This window comes from Bos indicus x Bos taurus, chromosome 11 (assembly GCF_003369695.1).
Source record: "Bos indicus x Bos taurus breed Angus x Brahman F1 hybrid chromosome 11, Bos_hybrid_MaternalHap_v2.0, whole genome shotgun sequence".
Classification (NCBI taxonomy): Eukaryota; Metazoa; Chordata; class Mammalia; order Artiodactyla; family Bovidae; genus Bos; species Bos indicus x Bos taurus.
The window spans coordinates 96,743,997-96,768,405 of NC_040086.1; the positions used below are offsets into that span (position 1 = coordinate 96,743,997).

A 24,409-nucleotide genomic window follows, 5' to 3' on the forward strand; every position below is an offset into this window, starting at 1 on the left:
ATCCCTGGTGAGGGAACTAGATCCCACATGCTGCAGCTGAGAGTGTGCAGCCTGCATCTGGAGAGGCTGCCTGCTGCAACTGAGACCTGGTGCAGCTAAATAAATACAAATTAAACAGATAAATCTGTTGGGTTTTCTGGTTTGTTTTAATTTTCTCTGGAATTGCAGAGGCTGAGCAGCATCTCTAGCAGAGTTCATCTCATTGATCACTCTTGTGAATTGTCTGTAATGCTTGACTCACCCCACAAAATATATTTACGGTAATGCGACAAGCAATCCCTTCTTTGTTATAACTATTTTCAGATTGAGTTCACTCAGTGACAGGGACAGTGTTTACTGTACTCTTTGTTTGATAGCTTTTAAAACAATTTGGAGATTACCAGTGAGAAAGAATACCTTGCCTTGCCATTTTGTTCTGTTTCACATTATCAGAAGCTCTTAAAGGACTAGAATTCTGACAGCAGCTAGACCAACCCATGTTGTTTGGGACCTCAGTGAGTTAGCCCCTGTGGTGCTAAAGAACCAAAGACCTGACTGAACTGATCACAGCTCTTTGGCCCCTTATCCCCTCCCTGGATTCTAGCACAATGGTCTTCTTTCAGTTCCTTGCAGTTACCGAGATCACGTCTGCCTAAGGGACTTTACCTCTGCTTTAAGAATCTGCCAGCAATGCAGGAGACCCGGGTTTGATCCCTGGGTTGGGAAGATCCCCTGGAGAAGGAAATGGCAACCCACTCCAGTATTCTTGCCTGGGAAATCCCATGGACAGAGGAGCCTGGTGGGCTACAGTCCATGGGATTGCAGAGTCGGAGACGACTAAGCAACTAACTCCCCTTCTTTCCACAGTTCTTCCTCGTGTGGATTGAATTTGAGGCCTCTTAAAAATTCTGTCAGGAAAAGGTATTGTATCTGTTCTGACTAGAAATATTTATTTTGTTTTACTTGGGATTTATATGGTTTACAAATATCTCTGGATTCTGTTTTCTCACAGACACAGGCAGTGTCAAGAGTTAATACCATAAATAATGGTGGGAGGTTCTTGCTTTTGGCACACTCAACACCTGCAAGCCTTGCGCTGGGGGATGAAGGCCCCACCCACTGTCCCCACAGGCCAGGACGTTTTTTGAAACTATGGAACCTTGGTTTTCTTAGTAATCTGTAAGTTTCTCTTTGGGCTGGAATTAGTACTAATTTTTCTTTCTCTTTTAGCACCAACAAGATTTGTGATGAAATGGAGCCTGGAACAAACTCTTTTCGAGTAGAATTTCCTGATTTTTCCAGCACCATTCTGCAAAAACTGAACCAGCAGCGCCAGCAGGGACAATTATGTGATGTGTCCATTGTTGTCCAAGGCCACATTTTCCGAGCACACAAAGCTGTTCTTGCTGCCAGTTCCCCCTACTTTTGTGACCAGGTACTCCTGAAAAACAGCAGGAGGATTGTTTTGCCTGATGTGATGAATCCCAGAGTGTTTGAGAACATTCTCCTGTCGAGTTATACAGGGCGTCTAGTAATGCCTGCTCCAGAAATTGTCAGTTACTTAACAGCAGCAAGCTTCCTCCAGATGTGGCATGTGGTCGACAAATGCACTGAGGTTTTAGAAGGAAACCCTACAGTCCTTTGTCAGAAGCTAAATCATGGCAGTGACCACCAGTCTCCAAGCAGCAGCAATTACAATGGCCTGGTAGAGAGTTTTGAGCTGGGCTCCGGAGGCCACACGGATTTCCCCAAAGCCCAGGAACTGAGGGATGGAGAGAACGAAGAAGAGAGCACCAAAGACGAGCTGTCATCTCAGCTCACTGAGCACGAATACCTTCCCAGTAACTCATCCACAGAGCATGACCGGCTGAGCACGGAGATGGCGAGCCAGGACGGGGAGGAGGGGGCCAGCGACAGTGCCGAGTTCCACTACACCCGGCCCATGTACAGCAAGCCCAGCATAATGGCTCACAAACGCTGGATCCATGTGAAGCCCGAGCGCTTTGAGCAGGCGTGCGAGGGCATGGATGTGCACGCACCCTATGATGAGCACCAGGTCACAGAGTCCATCAACACCGTGCAGACAGAGTACTCAGTCCAGCCCTCGGGGGTAGAGGAAGACTTTCACATTGGGGAAAAAAAAGTGGAAGCAGAGTTTGACGAACAGGCTGATGAAAGCAATTATGACGAGCAGGTGGATTTCTATGGCTCCTCCATGGAAGAGTTTTCTGGAGAGCGGTCAGATGGGAATCTCATTTGGCACAAACAGGAGGCTGCCCTAGCATCAGGCTACAGTGAGAATATTGAGATGGTAACAGGGATTAAAGAGGAAGCTTCCCACCTAGGATTCTCAGCCACTGACAAGCTGTATCTTTGTCAGTGCGGCAAGAGTTTCACTCACAAGAGTCAGAGAGATCGACACATGAGCATGCACCTCGGGCTCCGGCCTTACGGCTGTGGGGTCTGTGGTAAGAAATTCAAAATGAAGCATCATCTCGTGGGTCACATGAAAATTCACACAGGCATAAAGCCATATGAGTGTAATATCTGTGCAAAGAGATTCATGTGGAGGGACAGTTTCCACAGGCATGTGACTTCTTGTACCAAGTCCTACGAAGCTGCAAAGGCTGAGCAGAATACGACTGAGGCTTGTACCAAGTCCTACGAAGCTGCAAAGGCTGAGCAGAATACGACTGAGACTTGTACCAAGTCCTACGAAGCTGCAAAGGCTGAGCAGAATACGACTTGAGTGGCAGGCACAAAAATAAACTGTGGTAATTATGCAAATCTGGGCACAGATGATGCGTGCTACTTGCTATTATGAGAGAAGCTTAAAAAAAAGGAAGATATTTCTGCAAGACCAGTTCTAAGTAGGCCAATTAAAAAATCTAATTCTTCAAATTTGTATGTTCCTGGCCTGGAGTGGCTAAAGGGGATAAGTGCACCCACCTCACACCTGGCAAGGTGAACCTTCAGGCCTCTTGAATGAAGCTGGTGGACTAGAGGGTAGAGACACCTGCACTTGGAATTGGACTCCAACCCCCCAGTTCCGTTTCGGGTGGCAGCGGTGTTTGATCAGTCATTATTACAAGGTCATATTGGAATTTTATTTTGCTCTTACTATAGATACTTAGGTAATGTGGGTTTGTTTTGGTAGCTGCTTCACTGAATGAAATGCTCCTTATGTAATAGCTACAAACAATGTGATTTCTAGGATACTAAGTTGATTAACAGAGCTCTTTTATCTGGTTTTGTTCTTTCTAAAGAGTATTCTAACCAAAACTATGGAGATTATTAAGAGGGTGACATTCTAAGTAAAAAAAAAAAAAGTAACTCATGGTACCAGCTCCAATTTCTGTAAGATGCCACTGTCACAACGATTTTCAGACTCTTGATAAGTCAGAGTTTTATATTTTAGTACTAACATTTAGTTTGAACAGTTGTTTCTAATTGTAATTCTCTAGGGTGCCAGAGATAGGTATTTCTAACTGGTTTGCTGTCCCAAATCCTGTTTGTTTAATTGTAGCATCCACACGGTGGAATCTGCTGTGGCTAGTAGACTTCTAGCCTGCCTTGACTCTGACCACGGTACCATTGGCTGCTCCAGCCCATTCACTCTGTCTTAGATTATGGTGCTTCCTGAAGTGGTCAGTCAATGACCAGTTACTGGGAAGGAGCTGGAAGCCACAGCTGAGAGTTACCTGTGAACTTCAGGAGCCTATAGAGTGCTACAGTGACACTCCAACTGTCAGAATGAGAGCCGCCAAGTAGCAGAATTTTGAGTGTCAGGTTATGGGGACGAGGGGAACCAATTGCTCAAGAAAAGGGGAGTTTTGAAAATACACTGGTAGAGATACTCACAGAGGGGTACGTTGAGCTGGTCCTCCCAGCTCTTTAGGAGTGCTGGAATGTGTTTTAAAAGAGGGAAAGAAAGAGTCCTAATTTTAGGAGGTTGTCTGCAAATTCCTGTTCTCATTTAATAGATAAAGCTGCATAAATTTACAAGTCCGTATAGCTATACCTACCAAAAAAAAAAAACCCAAGAAAATTAGCTATTCTGAGACCTTTTCTGAGGATCAGTCAGAAGTTTGGGATTAAAAAAGAAGCTTGTTCAGGATGTTTTAAACTGTAACATACCTGAAGCTGTCACCAGGGTTGGGACAGGGTGCTACTGTTATGTTAACTTTTCCATAAACTTAATAGTTTATTATTTCTTAGTGGAAACTTTTTTTTTCCTGAAAACAAAAATAACTTTTCTTGGATTTGGAATGAAGTTTTTGTTTTAAAAGTTGGGCATTGCTCTGAAATGAGTGACTTTCCTGGCAATGGCCTCTGATCCTCAAACTCCTACCTTCAAGGCATTTAGTTGTATGGAAAGGGGAAAGATTTACTTACCAGTTAACGCTTGTAATCGAGGTTACAAAACAGGGATCTATTCATTAACACTGTATCATTCTCAATATATAAAAAGCACTTTGTATTTAAAACTTTATTATAAATATATATTGATTTTTTTAACCTAGAAACTAGATATTACCTCTTGGTTGTTTGCCATGTTAATACCCTCTTCTCTTAGTGTTGAAACTTCACCAGTTAACAGTCATTTCTCTGTGTACCGGACAGAGAATGTAGAGGTGACTTATAGCCAAGCTCAGTTGCTGCTTCTCTTTCTCATGTTAGAAGCATTGGGTTTTAGGTATGATCCCAGCCATTGTATGTGAGGAAAAATTGTTGTATTCCTTCTACTGATTTCAGTACTAAGGCAGTGAAGCCATTTTGTTCGTCCAAAAGCCAGTCACCCTCTCTCATAGTATCAGCAGACCATTTCTGCCTGTTTGGAAGGTTTGATGTGCTGGTTTCTATTAAAGATTGTACTCAAATGAGTGTTGGAACACTTGGGAAGAAGAATCTTGAGAGGTAAAATAAAAATATTCTGGAACAATCTCATGGTCCTTCAGTTATGTTGAGATCAGCACGGCAGTCGTTGTGAGTAATGAGGAGGAGGAGGACAGGACTAGGGGGCAGCTCTCTGGTGGTAGTTTTAGAAGCTCTCAGTTGTGCTGGGACTTCATGTGTTATGAAGAGAAGCAGATCTTCTATTGAAATCCTTATGTGTACACCTGCTACTAAATGTAGAATATAAATGTAAGTTCCTCACACCTGCTGTTTGAAGCTTTTTATGGTAGTGGGGTTTTTATAAAAGTTAGAGTTGCTGATCAGTCAACCAGACCCTGTGACATGATTGGGCATCTGAAATGCTGGCCATGTCCAGAGAGGCGGGGCAAGGGGGTTGCCTTAGTTTGGATATTGAAAGTGAATCTTTATAAACTTTGCTTTTAGGCTTAAGAGATCATACTGTATTACTACTTTTTTTTTTTTCCTCCTGCCCACCCTGGGTTGGACAGATAGTCTCTGTCTTTACCCTCAGTACAGCTTTAGAAAATCTTTCTCCTTCCCGTTGAGTTTGGAGAGCAGTGGGTAACGTTTCCAAACAGTCTTTCAGGGATCTTGTCAGTGGCCCGCAGCCAAGGTGTTTGTCCCTTACTTTGAGTCTTTACTGTGGTTTCTGTCCAGTCCCAATGGGAAAGGGCTTGAAGGCACCACCAGTGGTCTTTAATATTCGTACTGATGCTATGCCTTTCATTTTAGATCCACACATTACAATAATCCACCTGGTAAAGTAGGTCTGACCAGTTGAGAACAGACTGCCATAACCTTTTCTCAGCTGTTGAAGGTTACCCCCCAGTCCCTTCTTTTGGCCGCTGGTCTCAAAGAGTCTGCCTGAAAGGGTCTCCTCCGCTGTAGTGGGCATTTGCTGAACTGAACTGACCCTAAGCTGACTTCTGACTGACTGGGAAAGCTGCTTAGTCTCAGTGGCATCTTCCTACGGAGGCACACACCTTCTCCTGAGGCTGCTGTGGACATGAAGTTGGGGCTGAGCAGAAGCAGCAATGCTGGCTTTCCCTGGGGAGGGGGGTTTGCTGCGCCCCCCGCCCCGGGGCGGGAGGGCAGGGGAGGGTAGAGAGGATGCCATCACACCAACTTCAGGAGTTTGCTTTCATAAGGTCTCTGGATAATTTAGGAATGCTGAACACCAAGCAACATAGACCCCCACCCCTCCAGCCCTTCTGTGCCACACTAATTTTGTGATTTAGGTTGCTTTTCTGTGACTCACTTTGTTCAGTGAAACCAGGGTGTTTGTTTGGGTTTTTGTCTTTGCCTACTTATGTATTCGAAGGTACATGTTTCTTATTTCAGATTTCTACTGATAGTGCCCAATGGGAAGATGCTGGAACACATTTTGCAAATGTGATTTTTTTTTTTTTAGTTTTGCTTGAAGCCTGTGTCATAATGTCAATTGCTGCTGCCTTCTTTCCTTTTATGAGGTTCCCAGTGTTTCTTCTAGAAAATTATTTATGCAAGTCAGGTGACTCTTAGACCACAAAACCATTTGACAATAAACAGAGTATCATTAGGTGCATATCTTATTGATATTTTGTGAAATGTTGTGCCTGTGTTGCAAAAGTTGAATAGTTTTGTCTTTATATACTGCTGTCTTCAGTGTACAGCATGGTTTTACTTAATTGAATGTTACTGTTTAATATTTTCTTCTTATAGAAGAGACCATGCCCTTTTGTATGACATGTTTTAATAAATGTTATCTGTCAACTTTGTAAAAGTTTTGTTTTTCACTCTGGATATTTGACCACAAGTCTTTGTTTTCATTCTGACCTTTGCCACCTGAGAATAAAAGTTATATTGTGGCCTTTTGATAAGTAAATGCCAACTAGCCTGCTCAGATGGGTAGTGAGTTGATCATTTGCCCTGTCAGGCATTTATGACGATTATCTCGCTTAGCCCCCCGCCCCGCTAGCCCCGTCAGGTGTTTGGGTGTCCTGGTTATTCTCTCTTGGCTCCTCCAGATCCCCTCCTTACCCTGGGCTTCGCTTTGGCCGCTCACCTCTGTGGACCTGTCCCGGCTTCTGGTCAGGGTCTACAGGAGACACGCTGGGAGGAGCCTGGCGGGTGGGAGGAGAGAAGTCCGGGCATCCACGGCTCCTTTCCGCCAGGCCAGGCGTGGCTCCACAGGCGGGCTCCCTCCGCAGCTCCTGCCAGGCAACTTCAGCGTCTGGGGACTACACCCTCCTCTTGGGCTATCAAGCCGAGGCTCGGTCCTGACTCCGGTTTCGCCGGCCCTCAGAGACTGAAGTGTCCCCGTAGGAGTTCCTGGAGCCTGCCCACACCCTTTGTAAATAGTCCCTTATGAAACGCCCGTCTCCCAGCTGAGTTATGCCTGTGTTCCGTGCCCGAACCCCAGGTGATGCCTTAGGTGCACTCGCCTCAACATGTGAGCCAGCTGTGATTCACAGGAGGGGAGTCTGTTACCAAAGGTGGCACCGCAACTTCCCCGGCAGAACTGAGATTCAGAAGCACGACTTGTGGCTGCAGCACTCGAAAGGTGGTTTTTTCCAGTCTCTTTAATGCCGCCTTGCTCTTTAGTCAGGTCTCTGCTTCACCTCACTTTCCCCTCCCCTGCTCCCCAACCCCCACCCCCAAGAAAACCCGCAAGAAGCAGCAACAGTGCTCTTTAAAAGTGCCGCAGGCACTGAGGGCCACACGTATTTCCTAACAACAGCTCATTACCAGAGACACTGCTTGTTTTAGACCAAACTTAACCATCTTCCCACACAAACCTTCTGTTACCACTGTTTGTTGTGAGGTTTCCCCCCGCCCTCCCCACTGCTGATTTTGAAGCCAGCTACAGATTGCCTCAGCTAGCTTAGCCATTCTCTGTATGGGAAGAAGTCCAAAAGAACCATTTCTAGCCCTTTTTTTTTTCTTTGAGGCGAGGCTGTCCATTCTGACCAAGGGCAAACGGTTAAGGCCCTGCAGCATAGTGACCCTGCCGACCCCTACTCTTGCCCTTACTGGGTACCCTGCAGAGGCCCCTGGTTACCCCCAGTCCAGCCCACCTAGAAAGTAGATTTCGGGGGCAGAGACCATAGGGTGAAGAGGCAGGCCCCTTTTCTTATCAGGGGAAAAGAAAAGGATGAAGTGGCTCATTTGTATTTGTGAACAGAAGCGGGGTGGGATGTGAGGGGTGTTATCCAGACGGAGCGTGTAACACCTGTGCAGTTTATTTAGGTTTCCTTATAGTCAGTTCAGGGACTGCTTCCCACCAAACCACCGGAGCACTTCTTGAGAACAGTCTCCACGCCTAGGCGTCCTGGAGGGTGTACAGCTCTAGGATTTGCCCACGGTCAATGGACCAGTTCGCAGGTCAGCGACAGGAAATGAGGTAAGCTTGTTGAATTGGATTTAACAGTCATTTACTGTTTGGCAAGTGATCTTAAATTTGTTCTTTCTCAGCACAGAACATGAAAGATAAGGGCTCTATACCCTCCCATCTCTGTCTTGGGTTCTCTTTAAGAAAAGAATGAATGAATGGTAAATGAAGATAGGCACAAATGGTATATTTTTTTCCCCCGCTTAATGAGAAGCCAGAACAGGAGCAGCGGTGGAGAGAAAAGTCTCATGGTCTTTCTGAACTGGTTTGACTAGTTTGAATCAAAACCAAACCATTTGATTTTATAATCTTCTGTCACTTTCTTGTCCCACTGCAAGTAGCTTGATGCCATCACAGGAGAGACACAGCTGTCTTTCAAGGGAGTATGTGGGCACTATAAAAATAAGCAATATTGTAGGTAAGTAGATGTTTTTAAAAAATTGTGGCTTTTAAAGTCTAGAAATTGTGAGTTCTATTTTTTTTCTTCCTCATATTCCAAAATAAGAAAACAGGACTAAAGCCATTAAATGTATTTATAACTTAATAAGATACTTGTTACTCCCCAGAGTATAATGGTCTGTCTAATGTAATAGCTAACTTTTATGGATAGAAGCGAAAGACTGCCTCTAGAACTGCCCCTGTCTTGTTAATTTGGGGTCAGCCACACTGTGATAAAATCTCACTTGTTAGGGTTCTCAGAAAGCTCCTGAGCTGCACAGTGCTCCACTCATGGTGGACGGACGCCAAATCTGAACCGGTTGCTGGAATTCCTGCAGGGTCTGGCCGAGTGGAGATTGTAGGCTTTAAAATGACAGCAGTGACTTTGAACCAGACTGGAAAGGATTAATTTTTAACCTCATTTATAGAGTGTGTCATAATGTGTGAGGTATCTTTTGTCTACTCCCAATGTGGTGATACAGAGAATCTTTCTTGGAAAGTTTTTTTTTTTTTAATGCAGTTCTATATCTTTAGGACTCTGAACACCCACTCAATCCACTGAACACCATACCTACTTTAATAGGTGTAAGAAGAATTGGGATTGCAGACTATAAATAACAGCCCTAGGAGAAGGTTTATCACAGGCTTAAGCGTGTGCTAAGTGTCTAACTTGCATTAGCTCACTTATTCCTCATAAGAGTCTGGTGAGGCAGAATTTTCTCCCAGGCCACCTTGGGTAGCAAGAAAGGATGACAGCTTCCTAGTCTGCAGGGGAGATTTTTTTTTTCCCTCAGGGAAACCCCTCTCTGAGCCCTTGTTCATGGGCTAGGAAGGATGTCTGCTTCTGAGATTTGCACAGTTACCCTCACCACCTGTAGGGCACTGAGCAAGGCTTCTAGTGTGGGGTGGCAAGGACCTGGGATAGATTAACCTTCCACTGCCTTTAGGTGCTGGGTGACTCACTGGATGTCGCTTGGGTTCACACACTTTGCTCTCTTTGGAGAAATAGAGACTCCGTCTGGGGACAATTCCAGGCCTGGCACCAGTAGGTCCCTGCTTGAATGCCTTAGGTTCAGGAAATATATGAAGAAATTAACCCCAGGGGTGGAAAGTCCAGTGATTTTCAAACTGGTAGAAAAGGCGCATCAGGGCCTACTCCAAGAAAAGGGCAGGGAAAAGGAGCATGACCCGCCCACCACCACCCTCGCCATCAGAGCAGCTTTATTTTCACATAGTACAATCAACCAATTGCTTGCTTCTTGATAGAGTTCACATTTACGTGGGCCTACTGTGTTCTGCACCATTCTAAGCACTTTTCTTGGCCTGACCCTTCACCCTCACACCCACTGTGCAAGGCAGGTGCTCATGCCGTCACCATCTAGCAGGAGGACGCTGACAACAGAGCCAGCATTCCAACCCAGCCAGCCTGAGTCCTGGGCTCCACTAAGCTACACGTGTTCTGTCGGGCTCAGCATGTCCGGAGGAAACCCCGCCCTGGCTGCTGGTGCCCTGGATGTGAAATTTTGAATGTAAATCGTCTAGAGAGGGGTTCCAAAGGCCACAGGCTTATCTCAGCCCCCTGACCACTGCTCTAGTGTCTTATCTTCAGGAGACCGGGTCTTGGCACCAGCAGCACCTGCTTATCTCTAGGTTGGTGGGCCCCAAGCAAGCTCACCCTGTTCCCATCAGCCTCTGGGGCAAGGTACTCCCTCCCAGCATCCCCAACTCCTCACTTAACTGCTCCAAGCCCTACCCCCTCCCAAGCAGATCTAGTCCTGTTACCTCCCATGATCCCCCTCAGAGGATCTTAAACCCTTAGCTTGCCATCCAGGTTCCTGCTGTCACAGTAGCTGGCTGGTCTGGTCTTAACTGCCCATCTCCACTTGGGCCCTGGCTCCTCTCCTCGGACTTTTCTCTGTCCTTCGACAGACGCTTTTCCCTGCCTTGAACACTCATCCTTCTCTTTTCCGTCCCCACTTCCTAACTTTCCTCCTCCTGGAACACTTTATTCCAGGCTCTGCAAAAATAACTCCTGTGATGCCTTCCCTGAGTGCCCCTGAAAATTATTCACACCAAGTCTTAGTGATTCCATTTTCATTTTAAAGGTAACTCTGCTATAGCCTTTGTTACTATCTTAGAATGTTACGTATACCATCCATTCTTCACACAAACCCATGTTCCCTGCTAGACAGTGAGGTCCTCAGAAATAGAAACTATACCTTAATTGCCTCTGAGTGACCGTTGCTGACACAGTCCTGATCCACAGTCAGTAAATACTGCTGAATTTAAAAATTTTATAATGATTGCTGATCTACTGTTGAATCTTTAGCCACCAGATATGGCCATGAACTTTTTGCTTTGTCAGACACCTTTCTCAGGAAGTATGCATACCCAACGATCATAGAAAGGCCCTCTTCCCACTGAATGTCATCTAAGTGATGCTGAAATTGCCTGTTAGCTAAGAATTTCAAGGTAAGTATAGATCCTCTTTCCTAACCCAAGTGAAAGGTTTTGTATCTGAGAAAGTACTGAGCTGTAATATTTGATGCTGTTTATTTAAGTAGAGTCAGGCAGAAGGGGGCAAGGAGATTTATCAAAAAAATGATTTCTGGTAGAGAAAAGTCAGTGTCTGGCTCACACCAGAATGTCAGTAGAGTAACTTAAAACAGTTGACAACTTGCTTTGGAAGCAGAATAAACTGAATTGCCAGACTCCTTATTAAATACACCAGCCCTGTAGTGAAGGAAAGTGATGAATATTTTTTTGTTGTTAACTTCTGCTAAGAAGCTTGTTCTAGAAGAGGGCATATTTTCAGTGAATTTTGGCGCAGTCTAAAACAGATGGTTACATGTTATTTGGTGCTTCATCTAATACTAAAACTTGCGGCAATTGATTAAGGACCAAAAGTTGCTTTTCTACAACACTCAAAACATGATTGTAGCATTCTGAGCTTTAAGTATTCTTAATAATAGCAGTAGGATGTTGCAGTTGGGAAACACAGGATCTGGACTACACACCTGGGCAGGTTATAGGCAATAAAGGCAGTTTGTTTTGTGTGAATCAACTCTGAGAGAGCATGGCATGAGGCTCTTCTGACCATCTGAAAGTAGAAAGGGCAGCAGTGAGCTTGTGACTCATACAGGAGTTCTGTCTAAAAGGTGCTAAGCAGTTCTGCTAGAAACTGTTTCAGAAGCATCTCAGGGCAAATCTTCTCAATCTTTTCAAGTAGAAGGATTTTTTTTTAACTTTATTCCTTTTTTCGGCTGTGCCATGTGGCATACTAGATCCTAGTTCCCCAACCAGGGATGGAATCTGTGACCCTTCCAGTGGAAGTGCAGAATCCTAACCACCAGACCACCAGGGAATTCCCAAGATCTTTTTTTTAATATTAGAAAGATTTGCAGAGCCCCCTCCCACCATGACAATCGTTTATCAAGAAAAATTCAAAATTGCAAAACACTATTATGAATTTTATTGTATGTAAATGTATTTACATTTATTCTTTGTAAAGTGTGTGTAATTGAAAAGTATTAATGCAAATGTGGGATATCTCAAAAGTAGCTTTATATCCTTCCAGGGTCTATTCTTTGGTTTATTCATTTGCTCATTTATTTACCAAGTATTTATCAACCACCAGCTCTGGCCCTAGACTGAGCCTCCAGATGGTGATTCCTTGCCTTCAGTTCAGTTCAGTTCAGTCACTCAGTCATGTCCGACTCTTTGCAAACCCATGGACTGCAGCATGCCAGGCCTCCCTGTCCATCACCAACTCTCAGAGTTTATCCAAACTCATGTCCATTGAGTCAGTGATGCCATCCAACCATCCTATCCTCTGTCGTCCCCTCTCCCACCTTCAATCTTTCCCAGCATCAGGGTCTTTTCAAATGAGTCAGTTCTTTGCATCAGGTGGCCAAAGTATTGGAGTTTCAGCTTCAGCATCAGTCCTTCCAGTGAATATTCAGGACTGATTTCCCTGCCTTCAGAGATTGTGAAAAACACTCTGGGAGATGAGGAAATGGACATTTCAGGATAGGTCCTTTACTGTCTGTGTCATTAGAATTGGTTAAATCTTAATGAATCCAGGCCAGTAAATAAGATTTTACCATCAATTTCAAGAGAATACTTCTCAAACAAACCTAGCTGTGGATGTGGTCAAAGCCACTGACCTTAATTCATCTGTAAGACAAGACCCAAGTTACAGCCATTTCCTGTAATGGCTACCCTCAAAATCAGTTGCTTCTCTGGGTTTTCTGGGTTTTAACTCATCTCTCTCATCCTGAGGGTAAAGAGGGCAAACCTTCCTCATCAGTGATTCCTGTTTCTGCCTCCCAGGATTTTCCCATTCCCCACTTTTGAACAGAGTCCTTTTCTCCTAGTTTGTCTGCCACCTTTCAGGACACTGAATTCACAAGGATAACATGGACACTATAGAATAAATCATATCACAGGTTCCCAAAAAGCACACTCTAGTGAGAAGAGTCATGCTTAAAAAATAAACCAACACTATGTGTTGTTCTGGATGCTGGGGATATAGCAATAAACAAAACAAAATTATTGCGGCCCTCCTGGAGTTCACATTCTAGAGGCAGGTAAGACTAGTACCTCTCGAAGTACCACAAACTCCACACAGGAACAGGATGCCAAGGGACATGCACGAAGCCTTCCTAGTGCCATCAGCATCTGAGCAGGGCCTGAAAGGATGGGTGGAATTCTGGCATGCAGATCCATGAATAAGAGTGAAGAAGAGGCCAACTTACCCAGAGTGAAAATATAAAGAAAGGCAGAGGGGGGAAGTGAGAAAGGAGCTGTGGCAATACAGTAGGAAAGGTAGGTTTGGGGGGCCAAGTTGTTACTATGGTGATGGATGTCAATCATCCAGCATTTACTGTATGCCAGGCTCTGCGCTACATTCTTTACGTGCGATACCTCTTTAGATCTTTACTACAACCTGGCTTCAAAGGTAAGGGGAAACCAAGGCTCAGAGAGGTTAAATAAGTGGCAGAGCCAGAACTCTGAACTAGGTCCTCTGACTCTGGAACCCAAGCTCGCAGCAGTTACACCATATTGGTACTCAAGGTCATGAAGGACCACGGATCCTAGGCTGAGGATCTGATTTCATAGACAATGATCAGAGCTGTTAGGAAAATGAACCCAATGGAATGATATGACCCAGGACATGGTATTTGTGCTGCATTCCCTATGTGGGTTGAGTGACAAATAATAGGTTTGCCAGTGTGGCCTCCTGGGTGTATAGCAGGTATCTGGTGGGAGGAGCCAACATGAGCCCAGGTAGGTCAGGTTCAAAGTCAGTGATACAATGGGGTAGGCTGGACTCCTAGCAGCCTACTGAGGGGCTGTTGTTAACCAAGGTAGGGTCATCTGAGAATGAGAATTGCAGAGGCTCCCTCTACACTTGCTTTTCTTCCATGGGATTTTGGCCCTTGGCACTGAGCATGCACCCTCCTGCCTTGTGTGCCAGTGAAATTCCAATTAGCAATTCCTTCAATGTAATTCAACAATTGCTCCACCAACATCCTCATGAATGGGCAACACCTTCTTCCTTACATGAAGGTCACGAGGGGAAGGATAGTTGGCAGGGAGTCTCAAGAACTCCACCCACACATATACTCAATTAAGTTCAATTCTTTGAAAGGACTTCTGTGGCAGTCCAGTGATTGGGACTTGGTGCTTTCATTGGCGTGGCCCTAGGTTCAGTGGCTGGTCAGGGAACGAAGATCCTATAAGCCAAGCAGTACAGCACCAAAAAAAAAAAAAGTCCCATTTGTTTAAGGTTTGGAAGGTGACTGTCCCCACCATCGTCCTCCTCGTCTCTCACCTCGATGACTGCGCCAGCCCGCTGTCCCCACTCCACTCCCTACACACACCCATCAACCTCACTGTTCCCTCAGGTGACCACACTGCTCTGAAACACCCCCGGGGGTCCCCGATTCCTACCACAGTTGGTGCATCCTCTCCAGACCGTAGGCTTCGTCCCCGTTTCTGGTTTGTTTTCACTGTTTCTCCTGCCTATTTTACTCTCAGGCCAAATCCCACATTCCCTTGAAATTGCTCTCAGCTTCCCTATGACCATGAGGATTACTGAGACTCCCTCTGCCACCAATTCCATTATGTCCTCTCCTTTTGACAGAATCCTGCCCATTACTCCTGCCCCAAACAAAGCCCACTTCTGATGCCACCCCCCTGGACTTCCTTGGTGGTCCAGTGACTAAGACCCTGCGCTCCCAATGCAGGGGGTCTGGGTTAGATCCCTGGTCAGGGAACTAGATCCCACATGACACGACTGAGAGTTTACATGCTGCAGTTAAAGATCCCGCAGGCTGCAACTAATTAAGACCAGGCACAAACAAGTAAAAAACAAAATAAATGCAAATATAATGCCACCTCCTCCAAGAAGCTTTCATTTTTTCCATCTAAGTATCATCTGTTCTTCCTTGCTGCTGCTAAGTTGCTTCAGTCATGTCCGACTCTGTGTGACCCCATAGATGGCAGCCCACCAGGCTCCCCCATTCCTGGGATTCTCCAGGCAAGAACACTGGAGTGAGTTGCCATTTCCTTCTCCAATGCATGAAAGTGAAGAGTGAACGTGAAGTCGCTCAGTTGTGTCCGGCTCTTAGCGACCCCATGGACTGCAGCCCACCAGGCTCCTCTGTCCATGGGATTTGCCCCCAAAAAACTTACAAGGTGTCACCCCTGCAGACATCATTTGTATGCACATTGCTAAGCTCTGTGAGGCCCAGAAGGTTGTAGAGACCTGCTTGTGTTTGTTCATTACATGTCTGTGTGACAGCAGAGGGCCTGGCACCCAACCAGTTCGTTCAGTTGAAGTCAGATCCGCCTCCTACAGTCTTTAGCAAGTCTTGAGTGTCAGTAGCAAGATGAGAGACTGGAGACTCGAATATTCACTTGAGGTAGATACCAAATACCAAATGAGAATGTATGAAACTGTAAATACTGGTTGAATTTCCTCTTGTAAATTCAGTCATCTTGAAAGTGAAAGTGAAAGTGAAGTCGCTCAGTCGTGTCCAACTCTTTGCGATCCCATGGATGGTAGCCTACCAGGCTCCTCCATCCATGGGATTTTCCAGGCAAGAATACTGGAGTGGGCTGCCATTTCCTTCTCCAGGGGATCTTCCCAACCCATGGATCGAACCCGGGTCTCCTGCATTGCAGACAGACGCTTTACCGTATGAGCCACTAGGGAAACTTACAATCAGTCATCTTACAAGGCAGATTTTTTTTATTATACAATCAGCCACCCCAAGCCAGGAACTGCCTCAGAAGTCACTGGCAGTTGAAGGTTGGCTTGGCCACATTCAAGTTGCTCCCTTCTTGGTGCCTGTGATGTGCCGATTCACTGAGGGGACCCTGCTGACCTCCAGCACCCATGAGCAGCTATCACAGCTTAGTGCCCAGGACAGGAACTGAGCAGCCCAGGAACCACGGTCACACCTGCAGCCGAGCTGCTTCTGCTCCTTGGGGGGTCTCTCAACCCTCTTTACAAATGGAGGCCGATGGTAATTCAGTTGTATTCTCTTTTTGAATTTAGGTAAATGACTAGCTTATCTGACTTTAAGCACAGTCTCTTCCTTGTTGTATGAGTCACCAACTGCTCCTTTCAAAAGTCCAGACCCCAAAGAATCATCCTGCCTTGGGCAACATGAAAGTCAGCTTATTGTTCTGCAGAATGCCTGGGAGGCAGCTTGTCCGGTGATCAGAGTGGCACTTGGGGGAAATTCTTCAAGATGGCAGGCCAGCCTCAGACTCTGTGGTTGGAAGCCCCTCCCCACAAAAGATCCTTATCTGCTCCAGGGGAAAGTGTTACATGTCTTAAAGATCTTTTCCAGACAACAGCTATACTTTCTAGCAGCTGCTGACCCCTGGCCTCCATCAGAACTCATGATGACACAGAACTTAACAGAGAGTGATGGAGGAAGACAGCCTGGGTGAGGGGTTCTCTCCTGTTCACTAGGAAAGGAGAATTTCCTCTTGGTAGAGTTTAATGACCCCAGTGTTCACAAGAAAGCTGGTCGGGGTGTGCTAGTCTTTTCACTGCTCTGTGAGTGAGTTTAAACTTAAATTTACCCCAAGGCTTTGCATTATCATTGTGCGGTTCAGTCCTGGACCTCAGGATTTCCTGCTGGCCATGTGCACTTTTTATTTTTTATTGGTAACTAAAGTATGGTCAAGCATAAAATAAAAACACAAATCATAAATATACAACTCAGTGAATTTTCACAAAATGAATGTACCCACGTCATCAAAAAACATGAGGCTGAAAACTCCCCTCCTTCCCTTCCCTGGTGGCCCAGTGGGTCACTCCAAGCTCCCAATACAGGGGGTCTGGGTTCAATTCCTGGTCAGGAAGCTAGATCCCACGTGCTGCAACTAAAGATCGCATGCTACAGTGAAGACTGAGAGTCCCACGTGCCACAGCTAAGACCCGGCACAGCCAAAATAAATACATAGATAAATAAATGTGGTTTAAAAAAAAAAAAAGCTCCCTCATTCCTCTTCCCACTTCCTGACTAGTAGCACTGTAGATTAATTTTGCCTGTCTTTGAACTTTATATGAATGGGTCGTATATCGGTCACACTCTTGTGACTAGCTTCTTTGGCTCAACATTATGTTTCTGAGCTTTATCCACTTGTGTATGATCGTAGTTCCCCATATTCATTTCTTTATTCATCTGTTCTGTAAATGGGATGGTCTCCAAAACTGCAACTCAAACTGCATCAAAGTGCCATTCCCTCCAGCACACCATTTCAGCTGTGAGCTAGATTGTCATACAGAATCCTCTCCTCCTAGAAACAAGCAAATGATGGATATATGGAGGGACTCCTGGGCCAACAGTATAGTTTCAATTTGACTGAGCAAAGAAAGGGCCATGTTTACATTTTTTCCTCCAGTTCTCAGTTCTTGGGTCTCCTGAGAGAGGGCTAAAGTCAGGCTGTCTTTGGAATGTGCTTTAGAATTCAAGAGGGCCTTTCTGCTGAGGGCATTTAACTGGGAGAGGATCTAGAGGCTGAAGTTATCAGTAACCCTTAAAGAAGAAGCGCTCTGCATAATTCATTGAAAGGAATGGCTGTCTAATGGGTGGGTTTTTGGAACACATTGTTGGTACAAGATGGTCGATGTATTGAAGGAAAAAGGTTTTCTGAGACTATGGATTCTCCCACTGGGAGAGGGAGCTGCATCAGCTACACACTTCACCTAGCACCTGGAGCTTGCTGTTGCTCACTTCTTAGAGGTAAGCTCTGCCTGTCTCTCAGCTCTGTGGACAGGCAGGGTGAGCAGCACTTTTGAGAGGAGGCTGAAGTGAGGACCAAAGAGGGCTGGCATGGTAGGGGATGATCGCTGGGCGCTGCTAATCTGTATTCCTCATCCTGAACCATCTCATCCTCGTGGGAGCTAGCTAGAGCCTGACCTCTTGATCCTTCCTTTGTTCCTTGGTTTTAAAACATTTATTGAGCTTGGTGCTAGGCACAGGGATCACAGTGGGAAACAAGACAGTGTCCTTGCTCTCAAGTCACAGGAAGTCCCTGACAACAGGAAATGCTGGTAACTTCTAAGAACTGTGTGAGAGCCAGACAAGGTCCTTGTCGTTAAGCTGCTTATGACTGGCGAATCAGCAGATAGCCAGGGTTCAGTGTGTGATAGCTTCCAGGTAGCCAGACACGATAGAGAAGCCTCAGCAGGAAAGTAAGACTTTTTCCTTACAGACTTCACCGTGGACATAGGAGCTTCTGGCTCTTGCTTGTTTATCACTCATGAGGCACTTTGCGAAGTACATTACAATCTTTATCTCACTGTACTGCTCCCCACCACCCTTTCGGATCAGAACACTTATCTCCATTTCACAGATGGGGAAACAAGTTCAGAGAGGTTAAGCATCTTAACTTTGTTCAGTGAGCCTTTTTTTTTTTTTTAATGAGCTACTCATCACCCAATAAATTTGTCTTTATTTTTAACTTTCTATGTCCCTGGTTTCTGCAGTGAGCTTTCTTTTTTTTGGCCTTGAGGCATGTGAAATCTTAGTTCCCCAACTAGAGATCAGCTTGAGTCTTAATCACGAGACCACCAGGGAAGTCTTTGTTCAGTGAGTTTTGACCATAGAAACTGTGTTCTTAATTTATCACTTGACCAGAAGTTGAGCCACCCCTAACAAGCCTTCAGGCCCCAAATTTCTGCCAAGGAATCCAAACAGATGAGCATGTCCAATTTGGTCAAACTCAGGCAGCTCAAGGAAAAAGAAATGAGAAGCTCATTAAAGGAAGAGGAGAATGGGTAGAGGTTACTCGCTTATCTGCACGTCTTGTGAACATGGGGAGCGGGTTAAAAAATAGGCATTGTTACAGTGTAAACTGTAACTGTCAGCTGGGCCAGGCTTCCATGCTGGGAGATAACAAAGGGGCTTTGATTTTCATCCGGCAGAGATCCTCTCCCCAGAGGAGGACCCCGGACAAACTAACCCACTGACTAGTTTGGCCGCGAGTGCATTCAAAATAAAGAAAGGTCTAAGATAACCCCCATCTTCTTGAGTCTTGACTGACAAGGAAGGCATCATCCCCTTTGAACAGAGACTGTTCTTCTGGCGATGACAGTGGGAGGGAGGGAGCTGATCAGTGGGAAAGTCTTTCTCATTAAATGGCCAGAGGCAAAGATTCCGTGGAGCTAAACTCGGTGATGAAAGGGGAGCCGAGAATGACAGAATGTCAGTGGTTGGGGGAGGACAGGGGAGATGCAGAGGAGGCCGGGAAGGGGTGCAGAAAATGAAGCCAGGGCGCACCCCCACTCTGCGCTGCCCCCTGCCTTGCTGCCATTAGCTCAGTCCCTCTTGCATGAACAACTCCGGCTGATTCGGCACCCACTAAATGCAAGCCTCTGAAAACCACTTTGCATCTACTGTCTCATGAGATTCCCCTAACAACCATCTGGGACAGGTGCACTATGACCATGCCCATCTTACAGATGAGAAAACTGAGGTTCAGAGAGTGATTAACTGGCCCAGGTCTCATGGTCTTTACTACGGGATCCACTCTTAGATGGTGAAAAGGGGCAAGTGTCTAGTAACAGTGGATGCTCTGAATCTGAAAGCAAAGCCAGGCCAGGGACAGTGGGCAGGGCTACAGAGATGAGACCAGGGGACAGAGTAGACACAGGAGCTGCTGAGGAGCAGATCCTCAAGGAGCGCAGCAAAAGAAAATTGACCAGAGCAGGGCAGGTACAACAGGCAAACCCCAGCTCAGGGTCAGCAGGGGGAAAAGATTCAGGTCAGGAAGGCAGGTAGAGATGCCATTAGCCCCTGCTCACCCAACAGCTGTGAGGATCCTCTGGTTTGATACAGAAGTCAGGCAAGAATTTCGAACTTGTATGAAGCTCTGTCATCGAGCCCTTTTACCACCTAACATGCTATATATAACTTTCTCTTTTCCTGAAAGCACGTATGTTCCTGAAGGGCAGGGATTTTTTTCCCCCCCTGTCCACTGCTACATCCCCAGGGCCTAGAGCAATGCTGGCACTTAATTAGCACTCAAAAAGTACTTGTTGAATGAATAAATAGATATACAACAGTTATTGTTGTATATCTCCCAGGCACTGTGAACCTCCACAGCCCCGCTGATCTGGCCTGAGTATGGTGAATTCACCTCCTCCTAATAATTCCCCTCTTCCTATTAGGGTTCCATCCCAGTCACTGATTTCTGCAGTGTGAACAAGCAGGGCAAGAATGCATGGGACTCTAGGAAGCAGGATTAACACCCAGATGCTGAGTCCCTTGTTTGTGCTGCTACTGCTACTGCTAAGTCACTTCAGTCGTGTCTGACTCTGTGCAACCCCATAAACGGCAGCCCACAGGCTCCCCCGTCCCTGGGATTCTCCAGGCAAGAACACTGGAGTGGGTTGCCATTTGGTGGCAGTTAACAGATGTATTTGTTGTTGTTTAGTTGCTAAGTTATGTCCGATTCTTTGTGACCCCCTGGACTGTAGTCCACCAGGCTCCTCTGTCCATGGGATTTCCCAGGCAAGAATATTGGAGTGGGTTGCCATTTCCTTCACCAGGGGATCTTCCTGACCCAGGGATCAAACCCAGATCTCCTGTACTGGCAGGAGGATTCTTTACCACTGAGCCACCAGGGAAGCCTCTTAACAGATGTATACATTGACCAAAACTCAATTTATCTCATTAACATGGACTCTCTTCTTTGCTCTGCAGTGCCTAGAACCATCCCAGGGAGTTGATTCCCAAAGGGCTCCCCTCCATTCTGACTCTGTTGTAAGAAGGGAAAAAGAGAGATTAAAGAGACACTGTCTCTCCAAATCCTCATATTTGAAATCTTTAGTGAAGCCATCAAACAATCAGATGCCCTGGCTTTTATTTTTAAACAGCTTTCAACTCTAGAAAGTGCCAAACTCATGTCTAAGGTCAGGGGAACTATTTTTTCTGGGGAATTTTACTGAGGGGAAAAGGTTCCATCTCCCCGTGCATCCTTTTTTAAAGAGTCTTGGTCATCAAAGTCATCCTGCAAAGCCCTCTGACTTCTGAGGGAAGGGGAGCAAAGCTTCTGGTCTAGAGTTTGATGGACAGGATGTGGGCTTTACATTAAACACATGTGGCCGCAAGAATGCTCTTCACATGCAGCTTGCTCACTTCATTGAAATCCAAGGCATGCCTGGTGGGTTTGAGCCTGGTTTAGAGCACTTAGAGCTCAGTCACCTTTTGAAACCAGCATACATCTTTACAGATGTCTTCATTTTACCAAGTTTAATCAGACATCTGCCTGTGAGAAAATGTGGTGTGAGTTGCCTCAGTCCACCTCAAGACATAGCTTTCAAGAAATGCCACTGATTCTGAAATATACTCTGGATCTACTGACTGAGTTTGAGGCAAGAAACCCAACCAGATTAAATATACTTATTGATTGTAAGGTATCTTCTGATTGCAGGAATGTCTAAATGTAAACAAGAGTGTTTATTAAAAGAGGAAATTCAGGAATGTTAGGCCCCATTGTCCTATGAAAAAGTAAAAAAAGAAAAAGGTTAAGTAATTCACCCAAAGCAACTTCTTGACTTCTTTCCTGCTCTTGACCAAAGTCTCCTCCATTCTCTTGATCAGAAGTCAACACTGCCAACCACAGTTTGCATGAGTGTGAGTGTGCATGAGCCATTAATAGCAAAGTATGAAACTTTGCTATTAATGGCTTTGATGAAAACTGGGAGATAAATGCACAGGGCCAACAAGTGGTGTGGATCTGTGTAACTTCTCCTGGAGGGTAGCCACCCTTTTTGATGAGGTAGATGTGTTCTCTGCAGGAACTGGGGTGGGTTTCCTGAAAACCTTATTTTTCAAATGAGAACTCCCTACAAATGTGGAAGAACTTTCTCTTCTCACCTGTTCTCCCTGTGGATCAAGGGATGGTACAAGATGAGCTGTTCAGCACCATTCACACTGACAGGGTGTTAACCCAGTCCAAGCTCGCTCTGCTCACCACATGACAGGTCAATGGATCAGAGGGATCAAAGAAGAGGTATTGAAGCAAGGAATTCGACTTTATTCAGAGAGCTGACTGATCAAGACGACAGACTAATGTCTTAAAATAACCATTGTTGTGGTCTGTGCTTGGGTTGGAAAAGAATTTCCAGACAAGAGGCAGAATGAGAGGAGAATAAAATTTATTAGAGGGGGAGAGGCTATTAGAACAATGGGCCCACTCAAGGGAGAGATGACCCCTTTAGTGGGCTAACTGCCAATTTTTATAGCCTCAAGATGGAGAAAATTCCTAGTGGAATGGTGGCATTAGGTGATTGGTTAGGATGATACAGGGTGGGTAATAGGGTGGGTATTTTACCTAATATGGATTCAATGAACATGAGTTTGAGCAAACTCCAGGAGATAGTGAAGGACAGGGAAGCCTGGCAGGCTGCAGGACATGGGGTTGCAAAGAGTTGGACACGATTGAGCAACTGAACAACAATATGGCATCAGGGAACTGGCTGGTTTAGATCTGGAGGCTCATGCAACAGTTGCTGTGGGGCTTGGTCAGTTCCAGAGTTTCTTGTTCTGTGGCCTTGGTATAGGGTTCCACTACCATCTTATCGGGGGTCTGGCTGCCAGGTTCTTTTATGGGTCAGAGATGGGGTAATGTGAAGAAACAAAGTCAAAAGGATGTTAATCTTGCAAATAGCTTCAAAAATGGCAAGCCTCAGGCAGGGGATATGTTAATGTCTTCCTTCCTGCCATCTACAGATGTACAGGGTTCCGAACAAAGGCATTTTTAACAGTCAGGTAGAGGGGCAGGATTCTCTGAGGTAGGCCATTATGATTACACTAATAAAAGCAATGAAGAGCAAATCAAAGAAACAATTCCAACACAGAGTCAGAATTGACTTCTCCCTGCAACAGGGGGACTTGGCCATGATACAGGGAAAAGGGGAAGAGAAACAGGTTCATTCTCTCAGTTCCTCCTCTCACTTACTCATGCTTTGTTCCCCTCAGTAAGTCTTCACTGCTGCTCATTTAGTGCCAGCTTCTCTGCAGGGAGCAGAGGAAATGGATCAACTAAAAACAGCTCATACCCTCAGAAAACAGGAGCAAAAACTGGTAACTGCTTGTTATCTATTAATTCAACAAATAATTATTGAGTACCAAGCACTGGGGAAAGAGCAGGAAAGAAGTCAAACACAGTCTCATCCTCATGGAGTTTACAGGCTTGTGGTGAGGGACACAGATATTACTCATCATTGTACACATCATTAATTAATTGTCATCGTGGCTACTACACAGGAGAAGTAGAGAGTGCCAGGGGAGTATGTTACAAGAGGTGGTGTTGGGAGAGTCAGCAGGAAAAGGAGAGAGCAGATGAGGAAGAAAGAGACAGGAAGGAAGAACTCCAGAGGCATCGCCCGGACCCAGTGGGCGTCATGACGCACAGCTCAGGTTGGGCCCACCCAGAGACTGGACAGGGGAGACAGGAGGAGGGGAGAGAGCAAGCCCTCTCTCTAGGAAGTGAGAAAAGGCTCATGGAAATGCGTGGAGTCTTGAAGTCAACCTTTCTCCCTTGCTTTCTTGCTCACCAAGAATAATAATTGAGGGTGCCATGTTGGAAGCACTCTATGATCATATTTACCACTGAGGTCACTGTCATCACTCTCTATACAGATGAAGAGGCCAGAGCTCAGCAGGGTGAGTGCCTGGCACCCCCTCAGATCACGGTGCCCTATGTGGCTGAGTGAGGACCAGGACCGGATCCGCCTCACTGCTCAGCCACAGCGCTCTGCTGCCCGCTCTTGGCTGTGGGAGGGGAGACTACAGCTGAATCACCATTTAACAGATGAAGGAGAGAGGCTCCTGTCACACAGGCAGTGAGGACCAGAGGAGTCTCCCAGGAGTGGCCTTCCCGGATTGGGTGGAACACCCACTCTACCCTGGAAGGTCTGCTGCGTGCAACCCTGACCCTCCAGAATGCTCTAGAAGTCAGTGGACACCTTGGGACTGTTTGGAGATGTGGACGCCCCCTGCTGGCCCAGAACCATTCAGGTGGTGAGACAGGTGGAAGGGGCACACCAGTGGGTCCTGGTGATGGAAGCAAGAGTGAGAAAATTCTAAAGAATTCATCTAATTTTGTTGTTGTTTAAAGGATATTCATGACTTATGTCGGAGAAGGCAATGGCACCCCACTCCAGTACTC

At 45.8% G+C, this 24,409-nt stretch overlaps 1 protein-coding gene across 3 annotated transcripts in view; it reads left to right on the plus strand.

The window, feature by feature from the left end:
* Positions 1 to 6,658, plus strand: part of ZBTB43 (zinc finger and BTB domain containing 43) — a 28,804-nt gene extending 22,146 nt beyond the window's left edge. Inside the window, exons 2-3 of one of the 3 annotated variants that reach the window (XM_027556293.1) lie at positions 847 to 900; positions 1,210 to 6,658. In XM_027556293.1, coding sequence (XP_027412094.1) covers positions 1,232 to 2,728 — 1,497 coding nt within the window. In that variant the 5' untranslated portion in view covers positions 847 to 900; positions 1,210 to 1,231 and the 3' untranslated portion in view covers positions 2,729 to 6,658. The remainder of the gene's footprint in view (positions 1 to 846; positions 901 to 1,209) is intronic. The other 2 variants (XM_027556294.1, XM_027556292.1) reach the window with 2 other exon arrangements.
* The last annotated feature ends 17,751 nt before the right edge of the window (positions 6,659 to 24,409 follow it).